Source organism: Mus musculus, chromosome 7, assembly GCF_000001635.26.
Source record: "Mus musculus strain C57BL/6J chromosome 7, GRCm38.p6 C57BL/6J".
Classification (NCBI taxonomy): Eukaryota; Metazoa; Chordata; class Mammalia; order Rodentia; family Muridae; genus Mus; species Mus musculus.
Window position 1 is genome coordinate 92,609,776 of NC_000073.6, and position 24,048 is coordinate 92,633,823.

The window sequence follows — 24,048 nt, forward strand, 5'->3', positions numbered from 1 at the left end:
TTGAGAGGCAGGAAGAGCTGGCAGTTTTCCTCACTCATGTGCACCATGTGATGTGGGTGAGGCAATGGTTATAATGACGAAGCTTGGTTTGTCCATCTGCTTTCCTTTGAAGTAAAGCTTCTAGGGCTTCCATGACTGCAGGCACTGTGCTGCCCACCTTTACCGTCTGACTGTGGCCACAGTGCCTAAACCACAGGAACTAGACAAGACACTGAAGAAACAACAACCAAAGGAGCACAGAGGTGGGCCTGACCTGTATGAGCTCACAGAGTTCTGTAACAGAGGCTGCATTTAGCTCCCCTGTGAATTCCTAACTATGATTCAATCCCTTAGTACTACTCCTCTTTATCACTGTTGTTATTCCTTTTGACCAGTTTCTCGGCAAGGCATCAAGGCTATCTGGGTGAAACAAGCATTGGCCGCACTAGTTAGATCACTGCAGAGCACTGAGGACTCCTGTACCTGGCATCATGGGGTCGATGCTCACTGTTATGGACTTTGTTCTCATTTTGAAATGTCTTCCCCAAAGGAAAGAGAACTAATACTATCATCTAATATCATCTTCCAGCTGAGAATGATTGCTTTAAAGAGGAGACCTAATAAAAAAATCAACAGCAATTAACTTAAAGATGGCAATTCTATCAGCACCTTACTGCGTCCCCCAAGCCCGTATTAAATAATCAGAAATGTCTAAGTGTGGTAAACTAAATGCACATCTCTAAAAGCAGAAACAAGAAGTCAGGAGAAGAAAGTAGAGGGGCTTTTATACCTCTTAGCCACATCACTGGGGGTCTCTCCTGCTTTGTTGGTAATATTGCTTTCGGCTCCCATTTCAATTAACCACTGCAAACAATCAATGTGGCCCTGTCCAGCAGCTTTTAAAAAGAAACAACAAGGAAACACATAACTCATACAGAGAAAGACTTGTTATTGCAAACAGTTCTGACATTTTGACCTTGTAGTAACTAACAAAAATAAGCTGTGCAAAGATTTTCTCTTTTTCACTTGTACATTTATTAGACATTTAACCAAATATCAACTGTGCTCAGGTCCTATCCAAATAATTTTGGATACAGATATAAAAATTGGAGTTTATTTTGTGTCGGTGGAAACAGTACAGGCATCCATCATCTGTACTGTTTCCACCGACACAAAATCTGCAGAGCAAAAACAAAACCAAGTTATGGCCAACTTCGCAGCACACTTCTTAATTACCCCCTTAAGTCTCACGCAGGCCGGGGTGAATGCGCTCTCTGCCTGGCAGCCAGCTGCTAAGGGGAGGAGACCTGTGGGGATTTAGAAATGACTCTCACTTGGATTAGTGAATTTGGATTCTTTCCACCAAGTGGGTTTTAAGTTTTCCTTTTGTTACTAGGCATGCTAGACTTGGGAAGACACAGTCAGCTTTAAATTACAGATTTGTAATGTAGGAAGTCTTTACAGTATACGCTGAATATAATTTACAAATGTCTTTATTTGTTGCAGGCCATGAAAAATATTAAAATCTACCTCAAAACTCTAAAAAGAAAAAATTGGAGTTTAAAGTTCAGACAAGCAAGTCAGAGAAACTAGGAAGTAGTCTTCCTAGCCCTTTCTCACGTGCTACGTCATACTGCACAACTCCTACGCAGCCTTGTGTCTCAAATGTGAGCACTCCAGTCACAAGGACCTCAGACATCAATAATCTTGCTCTGTGCCTACCAACTGCATATAAAAGTCACACACAAAGGAAATCTTTTCTCAAACATTTCACCTCTGCCTATTTACTCTGTGCCTGTACCTGCGCAGTGTAAATCTGGAGGTCAAAGGGCAACTTTCAGGCACTTCTACCATGGAGACTCCAAGGACCAAACTCATGTCATCAGGTCTGGCAGCAGGCACTTCACACACTGAACCATATCACTGACTGGCCCACCCCAACCTTGCTCTGGCATAGATAGACAGGGTTTCACTAATCATTCAATTTAGTGAGAGATATGCACTGTCAACTGTCATAAATACATTGTTACTAAGTCTCTATAAACATATCTTCACTTTGATCCTTAGCGACTTGTTCTCTTCTTCTTTCCCACTCACTCTCTTCATCTCTCCCCTATCCAGAACCAGCTGCCAAAAATATACTACAGAATTCCCCAAAGTAAATATCCATTAGACAAAAAACAGTAGCATACTCTGTCTTTCCTGTCCTTAAATGTGATAAAAAAAAATCATATTTGTGATCATGAATAATGGTGTTTGGTTAATTAGGTTAGCCTGACATTCCCATTCTGCCTCAGGCAATACAAAGGAAGAATGGAGGATAAATAATATCTCTAAAATAGAATATAAGAAAAAGATTCTGGGGGAAAAAAAAGAAAAAAAGAAAGAAAAAGATTCTGGCCTGGAGAGATGGCTTAGCCATTAAGCGCACTTGTTTTTCAAATCCCAGCACCCACATGGCAGCTCACAACTGTCTACAGCTCCACTCTCAGAGATCCCATGCCCTTTTCTAGCTGGTACGGGTAATGGAGCATGCACATGGTGCATACCCACACACCCAAACACTCATATACATAAAATGAAATAAAAACATTCCTTAAAGAAAAGGGCAGGACATGGTGGCACACACCTTTAATCCCAGCACCTAGGACAGAGGCAGAGGCATGCAGATCTCTGTGAGTTTGAGGCCAGCCTATTTTACCTGCATAGACAGGAATATACAGCAAGACCCTGTTTTCAAAATAAATTTTTTTAAAAAGGAAAAAAGAAAATAAAAATTTTAGTTTATTAAAATTAAATTTTAAAAATACTTTTCTAAGAGGTTCCTTACCCGTGTGCCATCATAAAAGGCACTTGAACTAGAAATGAGACATTGTGGATTCCATATAACACTCACTGCTGTCCAAAAGGCTAGCTTTCTGATAGCTACTTTCAAGGCTGGATAACACATAAGAAACCCCACCTGAACCTGAAGCAGGAGGCGCTCACCTTTATGCATGGGAGTTGATCCATTATCATCGCGTTCATTCAGATTGATTACCCCGTCTCCTATCAGTTTCTTAAGCACTTCTAAGTCACCCTTAAAGGCAGCCACATGACCTGGAAAGGCTAAATCTGAATACAAAGTCAGCACTTTAGCAAACACAGGGCTTTGTTCTTTTCCCTACCTCAAGCTGTCACATAAGCCAAGTTCACTATTATCTTAAGTATGAAGCCACTCATGTGAGTTCATCTGATACACTGACAAATAAAAAGGATTATAAGATATCACCAAATGTGCTACACTGTCTGAAACAATAAAATACAAATTATAACTTACTAAAATTTAACATTTTTACCCTTTGAAAACAAGAAGAGTATGAATGGGAGAAAATGTTTCCAATATACTTCTGACAGAGTTTATAAATGTTTGCAATATACATCTGACAGAGTTTATTTCAAGAACATGTGTTTTAAAAAAAACTCAATAACTAGAAAATCCTTATCTTTAAGATGTCAGATAGTAAAAAGATATTTCATTAAAGAAGGAGCATGAGTGGCCAGTCTAGGAAAAGATGTTCCAGCAAACAGCACACACCCATTAAAATGACTACAATAGAACAGGGTGATGACTACCTTTGTTGACAAGGATATAGAGTACTTTGGAAAGGAATTTGAAAAGCAGCTACTTGTTGGACGTGGTGGCACATGCTTTTAATCCCAGCAATTTGGAGACAGAGCCAAGTAGATCTCTGAGTTCAAGGCCAGCCTGGTCTACAGAGGCTACAGCCAGGGCTACAGAGAACCCCTGTTTCAAAATACCAAAAATAAATAAATATAAAAATATAAAAGAAAAAAGAAAGAGAGAGAGAGACAGAGAGAGAGAGAGAGAGAGAGAGAGAGAGAGAGAGAGAGAGAAGGAGGGAGAGAGGTAGGTCCTTAAACAGTATCTTGCCCACCACATGTTCCACTCCTAGTACTTACCAAGAAGAATAGAAACATATGACCATGTAAATATAACAGCCACCCTACTGGTAATTCCCAAAATGAAAGCAATGCAAATGCTCACCTCAGTTCAATTGATCATAGAAGACAATATAGCAATAAAAAGGAAAAAACGAAAAATACACAGAAGACATATCAATTCTCAAGATGAACAAATACAAAACTCTAGAAAATGCAAATGAATCTGTCTTAACACAAAGTAGATCAGTGATTGCATAGGAACAGAACATCAGCCCAGGGCTGACCCTACCAACAATGGGCTGGGCCCTCTGTCATCAATCACTAACTAAGAAAATGCCCTACAGGCTTGCCTACAGCCAGATTTTAAAAGGGGCAGTTTTTCAATTTAGGCTCCTTCCTCTCAAATGGCTCTAGAGTGTATCAAGTTGACATGAAACTAGACAACACAGTCTCATACAGTCTGTGTCTACTACATGCTTATACTACTGTCTACATGCTTTGTCTAAAATGCTTTATAATAAAGAATTTGGATGAATATGGATAGTAACATATGATAAGTTTCAATGTAGCATTTGCCTTACAAGTACTTTGTCTTTGGATTCCATTTTATTATTACCATTCTCAATTTAAAAATATGGGATTAATCACTCACCATCATGATCATCTGGATGGCTTCCTTCATACTGAGCCCCCTGAATAAACTCTACAACATTCTGTTTCAAAAACCGCTGGGCCAGGTCCAATACATTTTCTCCATTATCATTGAAGGCTTTTAAGGCTTGTGTTGCACTGTTCATTCTACTCAGTAGGAATTTCAAACAATGGAGGTGGCCTTCCATGGCTGCTAAATGAACTGTAGATAAAACAAAAGGATAGACTTAGTCCTAAAAATGACAATACCTTGGAAAGCTGGGTGTGGCAGCTCATGACTATAACACAAGAACTCCTAGTGGGAGGGGCAAAAGGAATGTGAAGTTCTGGGCCATCCTGAGCTACCAGGCCAGCCTGTGACTACATGGAAACATACTCTCTAAAAATTGTTTTTGAAAATAGCTTTAGGTAGGTGTGGTGGCGCACACCTTTAATCCCAGCAATCCAGAGGCAGAGGCAGGCAGATCTCTGTGAGTTCAAAGCTAGCCTGATTATATAGTAAGTTCTAGAGCTGTATAATAGAGAGACCCTGTCTCAAAAACGCTAAGAAAGAAAAGAAAAAGGAAGAAGAAAGATGAATGATATTTTCATCATTCTGCATTTGTCATCTTCTTATAATTCATTATTTTTTATAATAAATAGGAAATTTTAAGTTAAAACTCTACATAGCCAGTCATGCAGGCACAGGACTGCAGTCCCACCATCTGAGAGGCGTAGGCAAGAGTACAATTGCAAAGTCATCACTGGTTACATAGCAAGACCCTGCCTCAAAAGGAAAAAGACTGCATACTAAGCACACATTAGCAAATTCACAATTTGCACACTAAATCCTTGAAAGTAAAATAGCAAAATGCATTTTTTTTTTTTTTTTTTTGGTTTTTCGAGACAGGGTTTCTCTGTACAGCTCTGGCTGTCCTGGAACTCACTCTGTAGACCAGGCTGGCCTTGAACTCAGAAATCCGCCTGCCTCTGCCTCCCAAGTGCTGGGATTAAAGGCGTGTGCCACCACTGCCGGGCTAAGCTATAAAGAACCAAAACAAACAAACAAGAATGGGATGAACAGACAAAAAACTTCAAAGAACCCTTGAAAGTATGAGACCAGACTGAAAGGCAGCCAGAAGCCAGAACTTTGTGGGTGGAGTGGGATTATTAAGAAAAAGTCCAAATGGGCAATCTGTGTGTGATTAAAGGAAAGCAAGGTGGTCCTTAAGTCCAGAGGCTAGTTTGCTAGCACATACTATTCCATGCTGGGCCATTCTGTAGTCCTACCAAAAGGTTCCCCCTGAAAATAACCCTGCTAATGGCTTGTTCATAACATATTCTTGTAGATCTCACAGATTTCTAGGTTAATATAACAAAACAAAGCTCTTCCCTCAAATTGTCCTGACATCATCCTCCGCATCTTTACTACTAGGAAACTGTCTCCTTCCTATGCTGTCCAGGTTTGATTACCTCTGTCCTTCCCCACATGACTACATCAGAAACTCCTAGGTCTCCCTCAGAATATACATGAGTGAATTCCGTCCTGTCTCCTCACTTCTTCCATTCTACACCACCATAAATAGCAGAACCCAACAGTAGTTAAACCCTGCACTTGTGTTTTCCTTTCCCCAGGCACTGGAGATTAAACCCAAGGTGCTGAGCATGCCAGGCAGCCAAAATGATCCTATAAAGGCAGTGGTTCTCAGCCTTCCTAAAGCTGCAACCCTTTAATACAGCTCCTCATGTTCTAGTGACCCTCCCCAACCATAAACATTATTTTTGTTTCTACTTCATAACTGGAATGTTGCTACTGTTATGAATTGTAATGTAATGGAGTTAGAGGTGCTAAGAGGGTCTTGACCCACAGGTTGAAAATCACAGGCTAAGGCATAAGTCTGCTCAGGTCATGAGTGTTCAAACCCTCTTACTTGCTCTTGGTCCATCTGCAACTTCATCATCTGTTATGCTGTCCCAGTCACACTTATTTGTTGCTATGCCAACCACAGCAGCACATGCCTTATCACCTCTTTCTCGACTAGACACAAGGCAGTTCCTTTGATGTCCACCAACAATCACTTTCTCAATAAAGGATTTCCTGACCATGATACTCTGTTAAATTTTATTCCTCTACTATCCTCTTCTCCCCTTTGCTATATTTACCCGAACATGCATCGCTATATAACTTTGTCTGTTTGGATCGTTCATTTTGATGATTATTTCTTTCCACTTACTACTACATGAAAACAAAGACTTTGTACCTTCTGCTTAGTTACCTCTAACACATAGACACATGGATTGTATTCAATAACTATATACCAAATTAGTGTCTTGAGAGGGCAACTCTCTCTCAGAGCACATACTCTTGATATGTGATGTGTCTCTCTAGGCATCTCTCTTTTTCCTTTCATGCTTAGATCACTATTAAAAGACTTTTATTAAACCCCAAATCTGCTTCACAAAAAGTTTTTAGGAGTGTCTCTAGTCACTCAGGAATTTTCATTCCCTATATTATACCATTGTAACAAGTATACATATTTAAAAACCAAGTTTGATCTTTTTAATGAGAAAACAGCAAAAAAAAGCCCAACAAAATATGATCAGACATACTTGAAAGAACACTCACTGTGACCTTGTATAGCACATAAAAAAGTTAATTCTGAGTAGGTTAAAGATATAAACATAAATGTAAAATAGTGAATTTCTCAAAGATAAAGAAATGTATCTATGATCACAGAAAGTGGAAGCATTTTTGAATCAAATATAAAAAGTACCAACCACAATGAGAAGATATTATTAAACTGAACTACATTAAAAGTAAACTTGTATTAAATAAAAGATGTCTCCAGAGTAAAACAGCAGTCTATAGAAAGGAAGAGGTATGTGCAATGTATGTAGTTCAAGGCTTGCATCCAAACTCTATGAAGAACCCTTACAACTCTTGAAGAAGAACCAGAATATAGGAAGGATGTCTGAACTGGTATGTCACAACAGAAACTAACAAGTAGCCATTCAACATAAAGATATAAAACGATGTGCCCTAGCAGTAGTCATGAGCAAAAATACAAAGTAAAACCAGCAAGAGACCCAATAACTCAACGAAATTACTAAACATAAAACAACTAGTTTCTGGGTTAATAAAATGGGAGCTACTCCAGTGGTTTCTTCCAGATTCTCATATAACCTTCTGTACGATTTTTAGTTAGCACTAAAATAATGGATTTCACTATGATATCTTCATAGTATTATTGTAAACTGCTGATAATCACTCTTCCATTTCCCTTTCTTGTTGTCCCAATCCCCACAACCCCCATATCTTAATATATATTGCCTTAATCATATGTTTAAAATTATATTTCAATCTGCATTTTTATGATTTAAAACCTTCTTTGTATGTGTGCATGTCTCTGTGTACATATGTCCATCTGGAGTTCAGGCAGTTGTGAGCTGTACAACACGGGTGCTGAGACATAAACCAAGGTCTGCTATAAGAGCAGAAGTGCTCTCAACTGCTGAGTCATGTCTCCAGCCCCTCTGTGTTTATACTGCATTACATATTTAGTACCATAGACACATAAATCTAAATTCTGCATAAGAGAGAAATTCCTGTAGATCCCAGATCTACTGAGATCCCTTGATCTCACTATTCAGCCCATGGAGTTTTCCAACACTTACGCCTCCCTTACCTTTCAAGTGCTGTAACTGGAAGCACACACCACCACACCCGGCTGCATGGGAAACCCTTAAATACACTATGAAGTAAAATTGGTACACCTACTTTGGAAAAGACAAGCCTGTCACTTGGAGTAATAATATATTATTTTATTCCATGCAGTTCAAAACTAGGGGGGACTGATTTATAAGCCAAAAGTCAGAGATTAATTATGGAAGGTAGAAGGTAACAGGAAAGGGAATGTGAAACAAGTTTCTGGGTTCAAGCAATAGATATTAGTTAAGCTTGATGGTTCCAGAGATGCATTCATGTATGAAAATGCAGAGCATATGCATATAACTGAATACTTTTCCATACATACATTATACTTTAAATATGTGGTGGGGATAGAATGTAACTCAGTGGTAGATATCACATCTAGGCTCTAAACTCAATCTCAAGCAACACACATACTCACACATGAATACACACACACACAGAGCGAATCTAACAAAAGAATAAGTTTAAAAAGGATTAGAGCAAACTATAATTACTCTCATATATTTAAAAAATGCATTCATACCAACCAACAAATCTGCACAAAAAGAATGCTAAACATATACTTCAGAAAGAAGGCCAGCTGTCCCATATAGTAGTTAGTGCAAAGGTACAGAAGACAGACAAGAGGCAGAGGGAGACTACAGTATCCAGAATACCAAGAATCTACAGGGATCCAGAGAGATTCTAAACAGCAAAGGAACTGGATCAGACTCGTCCACATTATTTGCCTAAATTTTCCCCTCATAGAAGTGCGTAATTCAAGGTTCTTTTGTTTTAAGTCTTGTGATGTGGTGTGCATGTGTGTGTATACAATTAAGTACAAGTGACTTCACAGAGTCCAGAAGAGTATCCGATCCCCTGGAGTTAGAGTTACAGGCAGTTGTAAACCAACTAATATAAGTCCTGGGAATTAAACTAAGATCCTCTGGAAGAGCCAAAAAAAAAAAAAAAAAAGCCATCTCTCCAGCCTTCAAGAATCCAATCTTACTATGATTGATCTGTCTTTTGCATTTCAATACTTTATATACAAGGTACATTACTTACAAACTACGTGGCAACTAGCCAGTTTATTTCAAATTAAACTGAAACTGCAATAACAAACCAGCTCATACACACATGACCTCTAGATACCTAAACAGTGAAATAGTTGCCTGTGTGTCAGAGAGGTAGGAATTAAAAACTGGGGATGCTGGCCAGTACCCAGGTACCTAATTTACCTGTATATATAAGCCCTTAGCTGAATCTCACCAGAATACTGAGGAAGGAGGAAGAGGCAGAAGCAAAAGAAAAGGAGAAACCAGTTTCTCAACTGCTGAGATGGCTCACGAAAAAATTCATGAAGGGTATATAACACGGGCGTGATAGTAAGCAGGTCACATCAGCTTATCTGCTATTTTAGCTCTGTGAAGAAATTACAGAATGGTGGGAGAGTTATGTTTCTTAAATATGCTCAAGCATTTAAATATTTTATCAATGAAAACTACAATATTTGCTTTAGTTCAATACCCGGGAGGTTTCCATTGTAGTCCACGTCTTCGATGCCACATCCCCATTTGACAAGAAGTTGCAAGCAACCAAGCCGCCCATGAAAAGATGCATAATGCACAGGTTTCCACTCTCTCTTGTCAGTCACGCTGGGATCCTACAAGTAAAATTCGCTCGGTTTCAAAATGGACTCAGTTTCCTGCCATTGGTAAGGAAAATGGTAAATCTAGATAATTCTGCAATTGAAAATTAGAAGCTTTAGAAGCTTAAATGTATAGCAATCTTAAAATTATACAGCAAAGATTTAATATACTAAAAAATTTGCCACACCCATTGATCTGAACACATTAACAATGAAGTTTTCAGTGAATTGTTATAAAACAGTCTTTTAAAAAGAAAATTACTTCAGGGCCTGTTGGTGCACGCCTTTAATCCCAGCACTCGGGAGGCAGGGGCAGGGAGGTGGACCTATGTTGAGTTCAAAGTCAGCCTGGTCTACAAAGAGTTCCAGGACAGCCAGGGCTATCCAGAGAAATACCGTCTCAAAAAACCAAACCAAAACTTAAATTAAAAATCACATGATCATCTCATTAGATGCTGAAAAATCCTTTGACAAAATACAACAGCCCTTCATGTTAAAAGTCTTGAAAAGATCAGGAATTCAAGGCACATAGCTAAACTTAATAAAAGCAATTTACAGCAAACCAACAACCAACATCAAATTAAATGGAGAGAAACTTGACTCAATCCCACAAAAATCAGGGACTAGACAAGGCTGCCTACTCTCTATTTATTCAATATAGTACTAGAAGTTCTAGCCAGAGCTATTAGACAACAAAAGGAGATCAAAGGGATACAAATTGGAAAGGAAGAAGTGAAGATATCACTATTTGAAGATGATAAAATAGTATATTAACTCAAACAAATTGTAGCCTTCCTCTGCTGAAAGGATAAATGGGCTGAGAAAGAAATTAGGGAAACAACACCCTTCACAATAGTCACAAATAATATAAACTATCTTGGTGACTCTAACCAAGCAATTGAAAGATCTGTATGAAAAGAACTTCAAGTCTCTGAAGAAAGAAATCAAAGAAGATCTTAGAAGATGGAAAGATCTCCCATGCTCATGGATTGGCAGGATTAATATAGTCAAAATGACTATCTTGTCGAAAGCAATCTACAGATTCAATGCACCCCTTCAAAATTCCAACTCAATTCTTCATAGAGATAAAAAGAGCAATTCTCAACATCATCTGGAATAACAAAAAACCCAGGATGGCAAAAACAATGTTTCAACAATAAAAGAACTTCTGGGGGAATCACCATGCCTGACCTCAAGCTGTACTACAGAGCAATTGTGATTTAAAAAAAAACAAAAAAAAAAAAAAAAAAAAAAACAAAAAACTGCATGTTACTAGTACAGCAACAGACAGGTAGATCAATGGAATAGAATTGAAGACCCAGAAATGAACCCACACACCTATGGTCACTTGATCTTTGACAAAGCCAAAACCATACAGTGGAAAAAAAGACAGTATTTTCAACAAATGGTGTTGGTTTAACTAGAGATCTGCATGTAGAAGAATGTGAATTGGTCCATTTTTATCTCCTTGTACAAAGCTCAAGTCCAAGTAGATCAAGGACCTCCACATAAAACCACATACACTGAATCTAATAGAAGAGAAAGTGGGAAAGAGCCTTGAACACATTGGCACGGGGGAAAACTTCCTGAACAGAACACCAATGACTCAGACTCTAAGATCAACAATTGACTAATCAGACCTCATAAAACTGAAAGGCTCCTGTAAGGCAAAGGACACTGTCAATAGGACAAAACAGCAACCTATAGATTGGGAAAAGATCTTTCCCAACCCTACATCCGATAGAGGGCTAATATCCAAAATATACAAAGAACTCAGGAATACTCCAGAAAACCAAATAACCCAATTTTAAAATGGGGTATGGAGCTAAACAAAGAATTCTCAACTGAAGAATCTCGAATGGCTGACAAGCACCTAAAGAAATGTTCATCCTAAAAAAAAAAAAAAAAAAAAAAAAAAAAAAAAAAAAAGAAATGTTCATCCTTAGTCATCAGGGAAACACAAATCAAAACAACCCTAAGATTCCACCTTACACCAATCAGAGTTGCTAAGATCAAAAACTCAGGTGACAGCAGATGCTGGCGAGAATGTGGAGAAAGAGGAACACTCCTCCATTGCTGGTTGGATTGCAAGCTGGTACAACCACTTTGGAAATATTACTGGCGGTTCCTCAGAAAATTGGAAATAGTTCTACCTGAAGACCCAGCTATACCACTACTGGGCATATACCCAAAAGATGCTCCAACATATAACACGGACACATGCTCCACTATCTTTATAGCAGCCTAGAACATTCCAGAAGCTGGAAACAACCCAGATGTCCCTCAATGGAAGAATGGATACAGAAAATGTGGTATATTTACACAGTCAAATACTACTCAGCTATTAAAAACTATTTCACGGGCTGGCAAGATGGCTCAGCGGGTAAGAGCACTGACTGCTCTTCTGAAGGTCCTGAGTTCAAATCCACCCATAATGAGATCTGACACCCTCTTCTGTGCATCTGAAGACAGCTACAGTGTATTTAGGAATAATAATAAATAAATCTTTGGGCTGGAGCAAGCAGGAACTAAGCAAGCGGAGTTGAAGCAGGGTGAGCAAAGGTCCTAAAATAATTCAATTCCCAACAACCACATGAAGGCTCACAACCATCTGTAAGCTACACTGTACTCACATACATAAAAATAAATAAATAAATACATAAATCTTAAAAAAAAAAGATGACTAAAAATGACTTCACGAACTTTGCAGGCAAATGGATGGAACTAGAAAATATCATCCTGAGTGAGGTAACCCAATCACAAAAGAAAACACATGGTATGCACTCACTGATAAGTGGATATTAGCCCAAAATCTCAGAATACCCACAATACAACTCACAGAAGCTTAACAAGAAAGAAGGCCAAAATGAAACCCACTTAGAAGGGGGAACAAAATAATCATGGGAGGCAGAGTGAGGTAGGGACCTAGGTGGGAGAGAAGAGGAGGAGGAAAGAAGTTGGGGCAGGACCAGGTAGGGAAAGAGACAGAAGAGAAGTTCAGTGGGCCAGGAGAATGAAAGTCTGGAGGGCTGGGAGAAAGAATAGAAATAAGTAGCAGTGGGGGTGGGGAACTTAGAGAACCATTAGAAAGTCCCAGATGCCAGGGATGTGAGAGGCTCCCATGACATAATGAGGATGACATAAGTCAAAATACCAACAGCAGGGAAATATAACCTGAAGAGACAACCTCCAGTAGATAGACATGGACCTAGGGGAGGGATGGGGCCACCCACACATCTCAAAATTTTTAACCCAGAATTATCCCTGCCTAAAGGAAATGCAGGGACAAAAATGGAGCAGAGGCTGAAGGAAAGGCCACCCAGAGACTGCCCCACCATGTGATCCATTCCATCCACAGGCACCAAAGCCCAACACTATTGCTGATGCCAAGATTTCCTTGCATACAGGAGCCTGGTATGGATGTCCTCTGAGAGGCTCTGCCAGAACATGACTAAGACAGACACACTTGCAGCCAATCATTGGACTGAGTCCAGGGACCCCAATGGAAGAGTTAGGGGAAGGACTGAAGGAGATGAAGGGGATTATGACCCCTTAGGAAGAACAACAGTATCAACTAACCGGACCGCCCCCCAGAGGTGCCAGAGACTGAACCACCAACCAAAGAGAATATACATGGGTCAGTCCATGGCCCCCGCTACATATCGTCAGTGGGAAGGGAGGTGCTTGGTCCTATGGAGGTTTGATGCCCCAGAGAAGGGGGATGCCATTGAGGTGAGGCAGGAGTGAGGGGGGGGGGGGGAGCACCCTCTTAGAGACAAAGAAAAGGGGAATGGGGTGGTGGTTTAATGGAGGGGAGACTGGGAAGGAGATAACATTTGAAATATAAACAAATAAGATGATTAATAAATTTAAAAATAAACAAACATTAAAATAAACAAGTTAAATTCTGGAGTTATAAATAGCTTCCTAAACTGGTGTCTGAAATAAAGTTTTTTAAAGCATCCTGCAGATACTCACAAATTCATAAAGACATACTTACCTGGTGAATATTTGTTTAAAAGCTTTAGAGTCTTCCCAGTTATGCTCTGGGAAGCCAAACACAGACCCTCTGAAATTATTATTTTCTATCCTGTTCTATACTGTTCATTGTGGGGAAAGGCAAGGGGAGATTTTTCTCCATTGCTGCATCCATGTTTAAAGGTGGGAAAGTCATAGGGAAAAATGACTTCCCCAAAGTCACAGGAAGGACTCTGAAGGTCAGGAAGAGATAAGCAAAGTACCAAACGCTAGTCCATCGGCATGGTCACACATCACGACTAATTAAGAAGGGTCCCTCACCACTCCACTTCGCAGCATTATTTGTAAAGAAAAAGAGTGTCCATGAGTAGCAGCAAGGTGTAGTGGGGTGCATCCACGATCATCTTGAGTTGCTAGGTTGGCTCCATTGATTATAAGAGCCTAGAAATAGAGAAATGGAAAAAGTGTGTATGAATATAGATGGTAAACTATGAATGAAAACACAGGCAAACTATGATATATTCCTTAGGTAATTCCTATAGAGTTTTCAAGTCTTCTATAACACTGCCTGTGGGACCTTAATTGGCTAGCTGAGTTCCAAGTCAATGGTCTAAGATGTTTTCATCCAAATGAGTAACTAAGGTCATAAACTATAGGATGCATTACCATAATCCAGCAACCATACACTTCTTAGTATTTAGGAAAATACCTAATAAAATTGAAACCATGTCCAATGAGAATATAAGATGACTATTTATCAGCTTTATCCATTTGTCAGGATTGGAAACAAACAGAGCATAAGTAGGCAATGATAACAAACATCCAGACAATAAAATAGTGAGCACTGAAAGAAATTAGTGATCATTAGGTACATTGGTGCCTATAATCCCAGAACTCTGAATGCTAAAGCAGGAGGATCACAAGTTGAAGCCCAGCCTGGGCTATGCAGCAAGAGAAAATCACTAACATAAACAAATAAGCCAAGGATGGTATCGTTTTAATTTGTTCAAATGCATGGTACATACAATACCAAGAGTGAACCCCAGGGGGAACTCTGATGTCAGGTGAATGTGCAGCCCCCTCCAGAGATTCACTGGCTGGGAAATTAATCTGGCAATTCGAATCTATGTATCTTCTGCCCAGTTTTGCTGAACCTACAACAGCTCTAAAAATTAAAATCTATTTTAACAAATGATCTTTTAGGGATTTTTTTTTTCATTTGGTGTCAAGGATGGGAACAAGAACCTTTCCGTGCTAGCCCTGCGCTGTATCGTGCAGCTACTCCCCGGCTCCTTCCTAGTCAGCTCTTTTTCCTCATTCAGAATTTCCTTTTTTAACTAGCCTTTATTAACCAGTACCTTAGCAAAGGATTACTCCTACCTAGGGTTTTAAAAAAAATAATCTTCATGACTGTGATTGATCTAACCAGCCAATAACAGTCATAAATAATATACTGAGTAATTACTGTGTTTTAAGAGTCATAAAGTGGTAATAATAATAATAACTAATGAAAACTGAGAATAATAATAACCATCATCTTACCAACCTAGGGAATCAGGACATTTGTAGGGATAGATAAACAAGACATTGATAAGAAGCAAGCACATAGCACAGTACCAAAATAAGCAATATAAAAATTCTAAGAGGAAAGATATGACTGTGGAGCAGAAAATGAAAATCAAGGCACTGGGAGCAACTTGAGCTAATGCTTATTGGGGACAACGATGGCAACAGGACAATGGCAATGTGTATCAGTGCAGCTTCACTTGACTCAGTTCCCCCTACAGTCACTACTGTATTTTCTCTTTGTGCTCATTGCCTACCTTCTCGAGTTAACGCTCATCACCTTGAGAGCTAAGATTTGAACACTTACATTGACACAACACAAATATTTGCACCACAGTAACAAGCTACAAAGAAGATGCTCCAGACATGACTATGACATCACTCAAAACAACCCGATTACTTCAGAGATTAATTATCCACATCATTTATGTGGATAGCTGGTATCAGCCAATCCTTCTTTACAGCATAGAAATGGATCAAGAGTTGGATGACATAGAATAATGGCAATACCCCAACAGAGGTATGGTGAAGTAACTGAACAAGAACCGAAATCCTTACCTGTAAGCAGGCATCCTGACCCCGGATTGCAGCTATGTGAGCCGCTGTCCATCCCCTTGTAGTTGTCTGTGTGGCATCAGCACCACTCCAGAGTAGCCAGTGAAGGCACTAAAAGAATAATAAACCAGATGCTTTTAGTATTTTTATAGCTTTTAGATTTATCCTGTTATGAGATTTCCACTGTAGCATGAGAAACAACAGACCACTGTAAGCCCAGTGGGAGAAAATCAAGTGCACAAACACAGAGGCATAGCAAGCAACATTTGGCTTCCCTGTTGGGTCAGTAAGAAAAAGTAATGAGAACAATAGCAAACTGGAAGCCACATTCTTTGTCTGCCAGGTACACTTGATACTAAATTACTGGCATTCCTTGCTATGAGTGAAATAAATGCCAGTCCAATAAAGATACCACTTAGCTAATAGTGTTCATGCCAAACAAAACCAACCTGTAAGCCAAGTTCCCTCAAGAGCTGCCAGCTCACAATTCCTATTACCTGACTTTAGTCTTCTCTTTAAGCGCTAGAAAAGAAGCTCAGCAGTTAAGAGTACTTGCTGCTCCTCCTGGAGACAGGAGTCCAGTTCCCAGCACCAAGGTCAAGTAGCTCTCAACCACCTCTAACTCTAGCTCCAGGGGACTCCAACACCCTCTCTGGCCTTGGGTCACAACCTGCATGCACAGGCACAGGCACATGGACACACACACACACACACACACACACACACACACACACACACACACTAACGTACCTAATTAAAAATATAACAAATCCTTTTCTTTTCTTTTCTTTTTTTTTTTTTTTTTTTTTTTAGAGTTTCAGTCTTGCAATGCTGTCCCAGATGGCCTTGAATCATGGATTGAAATAATTCCCTGCCTCATCTTTCTTGAGTAGCTGGGAATGCATAGCTACTACTTAAATGCCAAACTTCTACTACAAATCTTCAAATGAATCCAGAAACTTCTGTATCAAAGCATATGCTGTTACTGAGATAGTATCTTTAAAACGTATATAACAGGTATATAACAGGGATTTTTAAAAAGAAGCAACAGCCAATGAATAAACCATAAGCGTTTAAACCAACGCAAATCTCACGGTAGTGCCGCACCTGGAGGTCTGTGCTGCAGACGGCGTTACTATAGTGCAGTGCTGAACTTTGCAGGTTCTACCTCTAAGAAGCATCTTTCTTTTTAAAAGAACTGACTATCTTTGACTCAGTTTCACATCACAACCTATAATTTGTTAAAAGGCTTACCATTTAGGCATCACTTGTCTGCCACCAAAATTAATGACCAACAAACATTTTTTTCTTAAGTTTTAAATGTTTAAGTAAGCATGGATGCTGTGGACACTACTCTCTTTTTTTATAGGTCTTTTTATTGCATTTATTCATTATTTTGTCTTCACAGTCCACACCCATCACATGGACGTAAAAGGACAACTGATGATAGCTAGCCATTTCTTTCTTATGTAGGTTCCAGGGACTGAACTCAAATCGTCAGAATTGGCAACAGGCACCTTTACCTGCTGAGCCCTCTTACTGGTCCCGTTTCTATTTTTAAAGAGCTCTACCTCCCTAACTATCACAAGTCATTCATTTACTCAATAAACATTTCTAGAGACACTACTATGTGTTAGACTTGTTTAGCTCAGGAAGATTAAAGCCATAATGAACACCCATGGGCTGCTTTAGCCTTTCTTTTGAATAACTATGTAACGAAGCTGCTATTACATAGATATAATGTCTGGTTTTACATTATAACAAAGTACTCAAATGTCTGCTAGAGTATCTATTTTATTTTTCCTTCTACCAGCAATGCCATGTTAGGAACTGTTTTATTCTTGTTTGGACTATTCTTCTGCATATGTAGTTTCTCGCTGTAATCTTAATTTGCATTTCTCTAGTAGCTAATGCTGTTGAACTCACACGTCTCAATTGCCATCAGTCAACACATTCTGAGAAAACACTGACATTTGCCCATGTGTGCATTTTTTTTTTACTGTTCAGTTTTAAATGTTCCTTATTTAAATTGGTTGTGATTTTCAGTCAAGTATATGATTTACAAAGATCTTATCCTGGTTTTTTGTTTTGTTTTGTTTTTTGGTTCTGTTTTGTTTTTGTTTTGTTTTGTTTTGTTTTGTTTTCAAGGCAGGGTTTCTCTGTGTAGCCCTGGCTGTCCTGGAACTCACTCTGCTGGGATTAAAGGTGTGCACCACCACTACCTGGCTTATCCTGTTTTTAATATAAGTCTTACAAGTTTTACATTTAGTTATGATATATTTTGGATAAATTTTATGTGGAGCCTGGTATGGGTTGAGATTGACATTCATTTCACACAAATGTCCAACTGGGGCAACTAATAAAAGTGTTATTTGCTCTCCATTAAATCATATTTGCCTTTGTTAAAAAAATCATTCATACATTCAATCAATCAATCAATCAATAATGTCTCAGCAGGTAAGGGCATTGGCTGCTCTGGGGATCTGGTGTTAGATCCCCAGTACCCACATGATCGCTTACAACTGTCTATAACTCCAGTCCCAGAGGATTTGACATCTTCTTCTGGCCTCTGAAAGCATTAGGTATATACATGATGCACAGACATATATGCAAGCAAAACTTCCATATATGTAAAATATTTTAAATTAATTTTTAAAATGTAAATTAAATAGTAGGTGTATAGCATATACCTAAGTTCTCAGCTGATCAGGAGCCTGAAGCAAAAAGGATTTCTTGAGTAGTTTGGGAGTATAGTGAACAGACACACTGAGACCAACCACATTAAAAAAAAAAAAGTAGAAAAATTTAGAGGGCTTCAGAAGCTGTTGAAGAATGAACTGGGCAAGCCCTTCACATAATCAATAATAAAAATTAACAATGCTGTGAAAATGACCTTTTTAAGTCTGGAAACTGACCAAAGGCACTAAAGCATATATTTAAGAAAATTTACTGAATCTTATCTGGGGATGTAGCTCAGTTGGTAGAGTTGCCTAGCATACTCAACATCCTGAGTTAGAGCCCAGTGTTGTACACAACAGGCGTAGGTGCACAACTATAATCCTAGCATTTAGCAAGGTTAAAGATCTTCTGCTATACAGGAATTCAAGGTCAGCCTGTACTATAACACAAGCTATCTCTTTAAAAAATAAAAAGTAAATAAAGAGTTTAAAGGAGATGCTAGTGAGATGGCTCAACAGTTAAGACCAGTGGCTGCTCTTCCAGAGGACCTGAGTTCATGTCTCAGCTCCCATGCTAGGCAACTCACAACTGCCTGTGATTCTAGATCCAGGAGATCTGACTCCTCTTCTGGTCTCCTCAGGCACCTCCACACACACACATTATCACAGACTGATATACAAACACAGAAATAAAAGCAGTTTTAAATAAGATTCAAAGGAAATCTACTGGATCTCAGTTAGAAAAGGGCAGAGCTTTTGCTTGTAGCCTGGGACTACAGCTCTTCATACCCTTGGCTGCATAGAACAGTTCTACTTGATAATATAGTATCAGTTTCCTATCAGAAGGACAATTTTTGAAAGTGAACCAAAAACAACAATAACGCTAGGCCCAGGTACACTGTAGAGAAAAACCCCAGCCTCAGTAGCCCACAGCCTGGGAAAACCAACATCAGAAATAGTCTGAAGTCACGACTTTAATCTCACCACTTAGGAGGCAGAGGCAGAGGGTAGATCTCTGAGTCTGAGGCCAGCTTGATCTACAAAGGGAGTTCCAGAAAAGCCAGGGCTATACAGTGAGACCCTGTCTAAAATGTAAATAAATAAAATAATTTTTTAAAACTTTAAAGAGTAAGTGAAGGTAACCAATGAGGCTGAATGGGTACCAGGAGAGAGAATAAATCTACAAGGTATCTTGTTTGAATATGGCAGAATAAAGTCAGATTGGGGGGGGGGGTGCGTTTTTGTTGTTTGCTTAGTTGTTTTTGCTTTGTTTTGTTTTGTTGCTTCTTCCTAAAATCAGCCAGAAAGTAGAAGAAGGAAAGAAGAAATAAAGAAAAAAAGAGAGATAAAATTCTACTGTTGATGAACTAGTGACAACTCAAACACAAAGCATGAGAAATCTGCCAGAATGCAGATTCTTTTTTTTTTTTTTTTTTTTCCATTTTTTATTAGGTATTTAGCTCATTTACATTTCCAATGCTATACCAAAAGTCCCCCTTACCCACCCACCCCCACTCCCCTACCCACCCACTCCCCCCCTTTGGCCCTGGCGTTCCCCTGTACCGGGGCACACAAAGTCTGCGTGTCCAATGGGCCTCTCTTTCCAGTGATGGCCGACTAGGCCATCTTTTGATACATATGCAGCTAGAGTCAAGAGCTCCGGGGTACTGGTTAGTTCATAATGTTGTTCCACCTATAGGGTTGAAGATCCCTTTAGCTCCTTGGGTACTTTCTCTAGCTCCTCCATTGGGAGCCCTGTGATCCATCCATTAGCTGACTGTGAGCATCCACTTCTGTGTTTGCTAGGCCCCCAGAATGCAGATTCTTGATACAGAAGGAAACAGAGGCCACCACCCACCCACAGTTACACGCTCACAGAGCACAACAAGATATATTTCTCCGTCACAAGATGGAGCCACTGACACATCAAAGTCAAAATTCCTGGCCACTTCAACTGAGGCCCACATTGGCACAGGGAGATTATCTGATCCAGATCTGCTTCCATGAAGCAGAGTAGACAAAAATAAAGAACAAGTCCTCCAGTCATGTTCACAGTAAAAAGTATGTGTATACTTGTTAGGAATAGAGAAGACAGTCTTGTGACTAAACCTACTATAATCTATAGGCAAATGAAAGATAATAGCTAATGTAAGCATACAACTTTGAAACATACGAAATTCCAGCACCCTTCATCCCCCAAAATAAGACCTGTATAACACATTCACTAAGCACTGTTTGTGCAAACTAAAAATCAGAACCAACCAAGTATTATGGAAAAATGAGTAAGCTCTATTACTCTAAGAATAAACTAAGAATAAGCCTGAAACAATGGACTAAAGTACATATATAAAACCACATGACTTAAACTCAAAAGCATATTGTTGAACAAATGAAACGTGGAGATGTTACACATAGAATGTGCTATCTGTGCAATATCAGTCAAAAGAATTATGTAACAATGTGCAATAACTGCTTAAAACATAAGTGAGTCTAATAAATATTAGCTTCTTTGCTTGTCTTTAGAACCTAGTCACCATACTGTAAAGAAGCACAAGCTAGCCCACAGCAGAGAGAACTTACCAAAACATCTACTTGGAAATAAAGAACTCAGTCTATATCCAGCATCAACCACCAGATATCTGAGTAAATGAGGCTTCAGGAGAGTTGGCCTCACCACACTATTTTTCTTCAGTACTGGAGAGTGAATTTGGGTTCTCATAGTACACTAGGTAGGTGCGCTACCACTGAGCTATACCTCCAGCTGTCGCCTTTGAATCTTCTGACCAGAACCTCAGACACTAAGGAGCAAAGACCAGCTGTCCCTGCAATTCAGTTTCTTAGCTCACTCATAAGCACTGAAAGCGGTCAGTCACTTTACAACACTAAGCTTTGGGATAATTTGCTAGACAGCCCTACTAAAGAGCACTCACATAACAGATTAAAACAGAAAAGATTATTTTGAGTGCCAAGCGTGAAGTCTTATCCCTGTATATTAAATTTATAAAAGTACAATCAACAACTTATTGAGTTTAATAGTAGTTATAGATTCTTACCTCTAAACTTCCAGAATGTGCTGCCCAATGTAAAGGAGTAAACTGATGGAGAGCATCCACTTCATTAAGGTTGGCACCACGCTCCACTATGTCTGACAGCTGCTTGACATCTCCAGCCCGGACCGCATCATGTATGCTACTGAAATGTACCTTCTTCCTGGAACCTATTGAAAAGTCAAATTCCTTCAACTATATTACAGAACTGTAAAAAATGGACTACAGCAGTGAACCAGAGAAAGCAAATCACTTTAGTTTTCTGAATAATTGACTGCAAAATTTAGAGTAGTTTAAGACAAAGAACAAATCACACAAATAACAGAAAAGTTTATGTGTATATATGCTGAAGATAGACAGTTTTGTGATTAGGAAAAGACAGTAACTAATATGAGCATACAACATTAAAACATGAGAAATTCCAGCTGCCTGGTATATCCCCAAGAATAAAGTTTGTATAAAATATTCACTAAATACTGTTTATATAAACTACTGAAACCAACTAAGTATATCTTAATCATACTTTAAGTCCTAGTTCTGAGATGCACAGGATGAACATTGGCCCACTATTCCTACTACAAGAGAACTGAATATATCAAATATTAACACTCACCAGCCATGGTGATATATGCCTTTAATCCCAATACTTGGAAGACAGAGACAGGCAGATGACTATAAGCTTGAGGCTACTTTGGTCTATATACTGAGTTCTATACTATATAGTTCTAAACCAGCCAAGGCTATATAGTAAGACCCTGTCTCAAAAAAGGAAGGAAAGAAGGAAGGGAGGAAGGGAGGAGAGGAGAGGAGAGGAGAGGAGAGGAGAGGAGAGGAGAGGAGAGGAGAGGAGAGGAGAGGAGAGGAGAGGAGAGGAGAGGAAAGAAGAGAAGAGAAGAGAAGAGAAGAGAAGAGAAGAGAAGAGAAGAGAAGAGAAGAGAGGAAAGAGAGGAAAGAGAGGAAAGAGAGGAAAGAGAGGAAAGAGAGGAAAGAGAGGAAAGAGAGGAAAGAGAGGAAAGAGAGGAAAGAGAGGAAAGAGAGGAAAGAGAGGAAAGAGAGGAAAGAGAGGAAAGAGAGGAAAGAGGGGAAAGAGGGGAAAGAGGGGAAAGAGGGGAAAGAGGGGAAAGAGGGGAAAGAGGGGAAAGAGAGGAAAGAGAGGAAAGAGAGGAAAGAGAGGAAAGAGAGGAAAGAGAGGAAAGAGAGGAAAGAGAGGAGAGGAGAGGAGAGGAGAGGAGAGAAAAGGAGAGGAGAGGAGAGGAGAGGAGAGGAGAGGAGAGGAGAGGAGAGGAGAGGAGAGGAGAGGAGAGGAGAGGAGAGGAAAGGAAAGGAAAGGAGAAGAGAAAAGGAAAAAGAAAAGGAAAGGGGGGGCTGGAGAGATGGCTCAGTGGTTAAGAGCACTGGCTGCTCTTGTGGAGAGCCAAGGTTCAATTCGCAGCACCCACATGGTGGCTCACAGCCATCAGTAATTCCAGTTCCATGGGATCCTCTGGCTTTCATGGGCACCAGGTGTGCATGTGATTCATTTACACACATGTGAAGCAAACACTCACACATATAAAATGAAATAAAGTAGGAGGAGGAGGAGGAAGAGAGCGAGAGGGAGAAAACGAGGGAGAAGAGGAAGAAAGGAAAGAAATACATTAACTTTCCTTGGTCCTACCAGACAACTAAAGTCTCAGGTCAAACTGACATCCTAAATCTAGAGAGACAAGCATATACAGAGAAATACAGTTGAGTTCCGTTTACAAACACAGCTGAAAGTCAGAAACTACTAGAAGTGATAGTTCGAATGACTTGCCCAGGCTGTGTCATAGTTAGGGTCCCTATTACTGTGATGAAACACCATAAGCAAAAGCAGCTTGGAGAAGAAATGTGGAAGCTCCAAGAAGCTTGGAGGTTTATTTCTGCTTACCTGTCCCAATCACAATCCAACATGAAGAGAGGTCCCTCTTAGACAGAAAGAAAGCCAAGATACAAAGAATTGGTATCCAAACAGGTACACAACAGAACCAAGGATGAGTTAGGGAAGAGCAAGTACATTGTCCTGCCTATGGGTACCATGGCATGCAACTAAGGTTAAAAAGTCTAAAGGGTGAGCATTTGGAGAGGGAATTTCAATAGAGTTCTCCTTTCCTGTATGGTGTATGTTAGTATGCCTTTGTGCTATCACAGCAGTTACATGGTTCTTGCTATGGTACTGAGACATGCAACTAAGGCTGAACCATTAGGATTAGCAGTGTCTGTGGGAGGAATCTCAGGACTTTGGCCTTTGTCTACACAGTATGGGTTGCCAAGCCTGCTTGATGAGGAACATAGAAATGCTCTAAAAACAGT

General features: G+C 39.5%; 1 protein-coding gene across 4 annotated transcripts in view; it reads right to left on the reverse strand.

Moving 5' to 3' along the window:
• The window catches only part of Ankrd42 (ankyrin repeat domain 42), a 52,960-nt gene that overhangs the window by 25,593 nt on the left and 3,319 nt on the right, over positions 1-24,048 (reverse strand). For 3 of the 4 annotated variants that reach the window (NM_028665.4, XM_011241919.3, XM_006508232.4), the window contains exons 2-8: positions 21,724-21,887; positions 15,996-16,103; positions 14,193-14,312; positions 9,773-9,908; positions 4,577-4,777; positions 2,968-3,093; positions 770-875 (exon numbers count right to left, since the gene is read on the reverse strand). In NM_028665.4, coding sequence (NP_082941.2) covers positions 770-875; positions 2,968-3,093; positions 4,577-4,777; positions 9,773-9,908; positions 14,193-14,312; positions 15,996-16,103; positions 21,724-21,887 — 961 coding nt within the window. Of the gene's footprint in view, positions 1-769; positions 876-2,967; positions 3,094-4,576; positions 4,778-9,226; positions 9,668-9,772; positions 9,909-14,192; positions 14,313-15,995; positions 16,104-21,723; positions 21,888-24,048 lie in introns of those variants that run through there. The other variant, XM_017312337.2, reaches the window with a different exon arrangement.